The sequence below is a fragment of the Lupinus angustifolius genome, chromosome LG16 (genome assembly GCF_001865875.1).
Source record: "Lupinus angustifolius cultivar Tanjil chromosome LG16, LupAngTanjil_v1.0, whole genome shotgun sequence".
Classification (NCBI taxonomy): domain Eukaryota; kingdom Viridiplantae; phylum Streptophyta; class Magnoliopsida; order Fabales; family Fabaceae; genus Lupinus; species Lupinus angustifolius.
Window position 1 is genome coordinate 15,974,208 of NC_032024.1, and position 3,743 is coordinate 15,977,950.

General features: G+C 35.2%; 1 protein-coding gene across 1 annotated transcript; it reads right to left on the reverse strand.

The window, feature by feature from the left end:
* LOC109329025 (21 kDa protein-like) lies at positions 2,645 to 3,458 on the reverse strand. The gene has a single exon (XM_019562684.1). It carries the CDS (start codon positions 3,394 to 3,396, stop codon positions 2,779 to 2,781), a length of 618 nt encoding a protein of 205 aa, XP_019418229.1. The 5' UTR covers positions 3,397 to 3,458; the 3' UTR covers positions 2,645 to 2,778.

The following is a 3,743-nucleotide window of genomic DNA, read 5'->3' on the forward strand; positions in this document are numbered from 1 at the left end:
TACCTGACTTTTCCTGTTTTCATCAAAGTGTGTCAGCCAGTTTCTATGCCTAGTCATATGATTGGAGCACATAGAGTAGATACAAAGTCTCTACATCACTTGGTTCCTCTGATCCACTTTTCATCATCAAGATGATACTCACATCATCTTTTCCAATTGCTCCTTTGGCCATATTGACTTTATTAACATGCCTTTCATTCACCTGAGTCTGAGATGGAAACTAACATTCATTTGAGAAATGTCTTAGTCTTCCACAATTGTAGCACTTGGACTTCCTCTTGTCAAGTCTTTTCTTGTTGCCATTGGATCCTTTGTACCTTCCTCTCCTAGAAGATTGAGGTATAAAGGTCCCATTATTTGGGTTCTCTCTACTTTCTTTGCCACGACCCCTTCCTCTATATTCACATCCTCTACCAAATGAGTCTTTCTTTCTAAAAACTTCTGCCTGTAGAGATTGATCTAATGCTTTCCTTCCATAATGCCCAATAATTCTCTACTCATATGCTCCAAGTGAGCCTTGTAGTTCTTCAATCTTCAATATTTTCAGGTTCCTTGATTCCTCAATTGCTACCACAATGTGGTCAAACTTAGGATTCAAGGTGTGCACAACCTTTTCTACTATGGTGAGATCAGTGATATTCTCACCACAAGACTTCATGGCATTGGTTAGGGTGATCACTCTGTTAAAAAAAACTAAGAGACCTTCTCAGATTCATCCATCTGCATTAGTTCAAACTACATGCGCATTGTTTGAAGGCGCACTTTCTTTAATTGATTTGCACTTTCATTCCCTTTTCTTCAAGATCCTCCACACATCAATAGAGGTTTCTGCACCAACTATCTTCTCGAAATGAACATTGTCCACATACTGGTGGATTAGACATAAAGGCTTTACAATCGTTTTTCAAGTTTTCCTTATGTTTTACTCTTTCTTCTTCTGTGGCATCTTCTGCTGGTGGTGAAAATCTATTCACCACAATTTCAAGGATTTATTGATATCCTAGTATCGCCTTCATTTGTGCATACCATCGAGCCCAATTCTTGCCATCGAGAATTGGTAGATTTGCTAGGAAGTTTCCTTTATTCATCATCGGTTAAGATGATTTTGTCCAGAAAAGTATCTCATCTGGATACCATATGTTAGAACTGAAATAGAGAGAAGAAAGAAGAACGAATTGAATTCGGTTGAAGAGAGTAAAGAGAAAATAGAGTGTTTATGAATATGCATCAATTGGTATTATATCTCAATAGATGAATTACATGGTTGTATATTTATAGCATCAACCTAAAGGACAAGCCGAAAACAGAAAAGTAGAAATTGATTTAATAACTACTTTCCAAGAATAGAAACTAACCTAATTAATACTGATTTTCAAACTATTTTTAGAAATGGAATTACTTCTTAATAATTAGTTGTTACTATTATTTGTTATTCATCCTTAAAAATTTACATAAGTTTGGGAAATTATTATGTACAACATATATTCAGTTAAAGTTATCATTGTTATTATGTTGAAATTTTATGCATTTATAATTTGATAATTAAAAGATATATATAAAAAATGTATAAGTTATGTGAACATCGTGATTAAAGTGGAAAGGGGAAAATATTCGTGCATGGGAACATAATCATGAAGATCAATCATGGCGGAGCAGTTCTATCAAGAATAGTGAAATCTTGTTGATAAAGATTGTCGTGGACCCTCAATATCAGGTCATTTGCATATTGAATTGTGTTATTCCATTACAAGGTTGGAGAAAAATTCACTGAAAATTTATGTTAGATTTTACATCAAATAGGCGTAATATTTATTGTCCAATAACATTTAAGACTATATATCTATTTTCCCTGTACCTTAATTTGTGGGAATCTCCTACACTTAGCTAACCCTTATTATTTAGTCTATTGCTTTTGACTATCTTCCCGAGCACCGTATCTTTGTCCCACTAGCACTAAAAGAGATACATGCACTGAAAAAGATTAATTATTTATTCATAGGATGAGAGACCCTTGATAATACCTACTAAAAAATACATAATATAATAAAAAGACTAGTTTATTACTCTTAAAAGTAAAATGATATCATTAGATATACCAAAAAATTACAGATTTGAGGAACAGTTAGTTTCACAATTGAGAATTTAGAGAGGAAATACTTTACATCTTGTACATTAAATTTTGAACTTTATCCAATATTTTATTTTTTTAGTACTACAAAAGTTATCTTATCCCTTTTGGTAAGAAATTAATTTCTTTTAAGGTCAGTGACTCTCTCATAAATCAAACTTTTAACATTTTTATCATCTCAGGATCAAGTAATGTGGTACGCTATTAGACCAATAAGCATAGTATCAAACATTTTATTTGTTTTGAGGTGAAGATTTTGGTGGTTTTTTAAATATTATTTTTCTGAAAAATAATTATAAATTGAATTATTAACAATGTATGCTATAAAATATAAATCATCATTTTCATATATTATTGGACTGTGGAGTAGCTGAGACAATTTGAATTCTCTTGTTTTATGTTATACCCCAGTGATTCCCTGTCTTCTAATATTTAAAATCATTTGTGGTTAAATTGCCATAATTTTCATTGTAAATATTATTTATATATCTTTTAAAAATAAGTAAAATATTCATTAAGTAATTGTCTTGCATCTATTCACAATAATAACATTGTTATACAAAACTACAAAAGATATAAAGACATAACTATTGATTCAATTCATAAGTAAATCAAATCAAACGGTCACAAATTTTCGTGATTTTTCACCTTCAAGGTGCTCCTTTATTGGCGTAACTATTCACGAGTGCCAAAGCATTACTCGTGAACTTCTTCACGTTCGAGACACGATCACATACCTGCGTCTTCACCGTACCATCCTCTACATCTTCAAACCCATCCGTACACGTTTCTTGGTCCGTCAACGCCGAACTCATCCACGTCTGCACGTTACTCATCTGAAACAGGAACGACCCTTCGCCGGAGCCAGAGGCTCCAATCCGCCGCATCTGCTTGAGCGAGCCGCGGATTTCATCGACGGCGTCATCGAGATTGGTGAAGCAGTCGTGGATTGCAGACGCGGCGCGTGAGTCACCGCTGTAGTCGGCCACGCGCGTGAGGTTTGAGACGAAGGACACCACGCGGTGAACCTTGGAGAGCGTTACGGAGATCGCGACTCGAGCGAGTTGGCCTGGGTTTTGTTGGACGGCATTGGCGTAGCGAGAGAGGGAGGTGAAGCATACGTCAGGGTAGAGTGTGGTGTTGCAACTTCTGCGGATGAAATCGGTGGAGCCGCCGCCGCCGTCATAGTCACCGGCGGTACCGTGGAGAGTGGATGTTGCGGTTAAGAAGAAGAGTGCGAAGATGAGAAGAAGATTTTGGGTTCTCATGGTTTTTCTGTTGTGTCAGTTGACAGTGTTTGTTTGTGATGATGGGTGTGTGAGAAAAAGAGAAGGACGGGATTTTGTAGGCAACAATTTTGACTGGAATTACATTTATGCCTGTCATATTCGTAGATAATAACGAAACCACCACCATTATTATTTTTTAAGTAATTTCTATTTACCATATATCAAAATAAAACTCTAGCACATCAACTATACATAAATGTCAACACCTCATGTAATGTCAACACAGGTTAATATCTGATGCAAAGTTTTCTCTCCAAAAGCTTTTTAATTTTTACTATATAACCTTGAACACAAGATCAAAACTATCATTTGCTACTTGTTTAAAA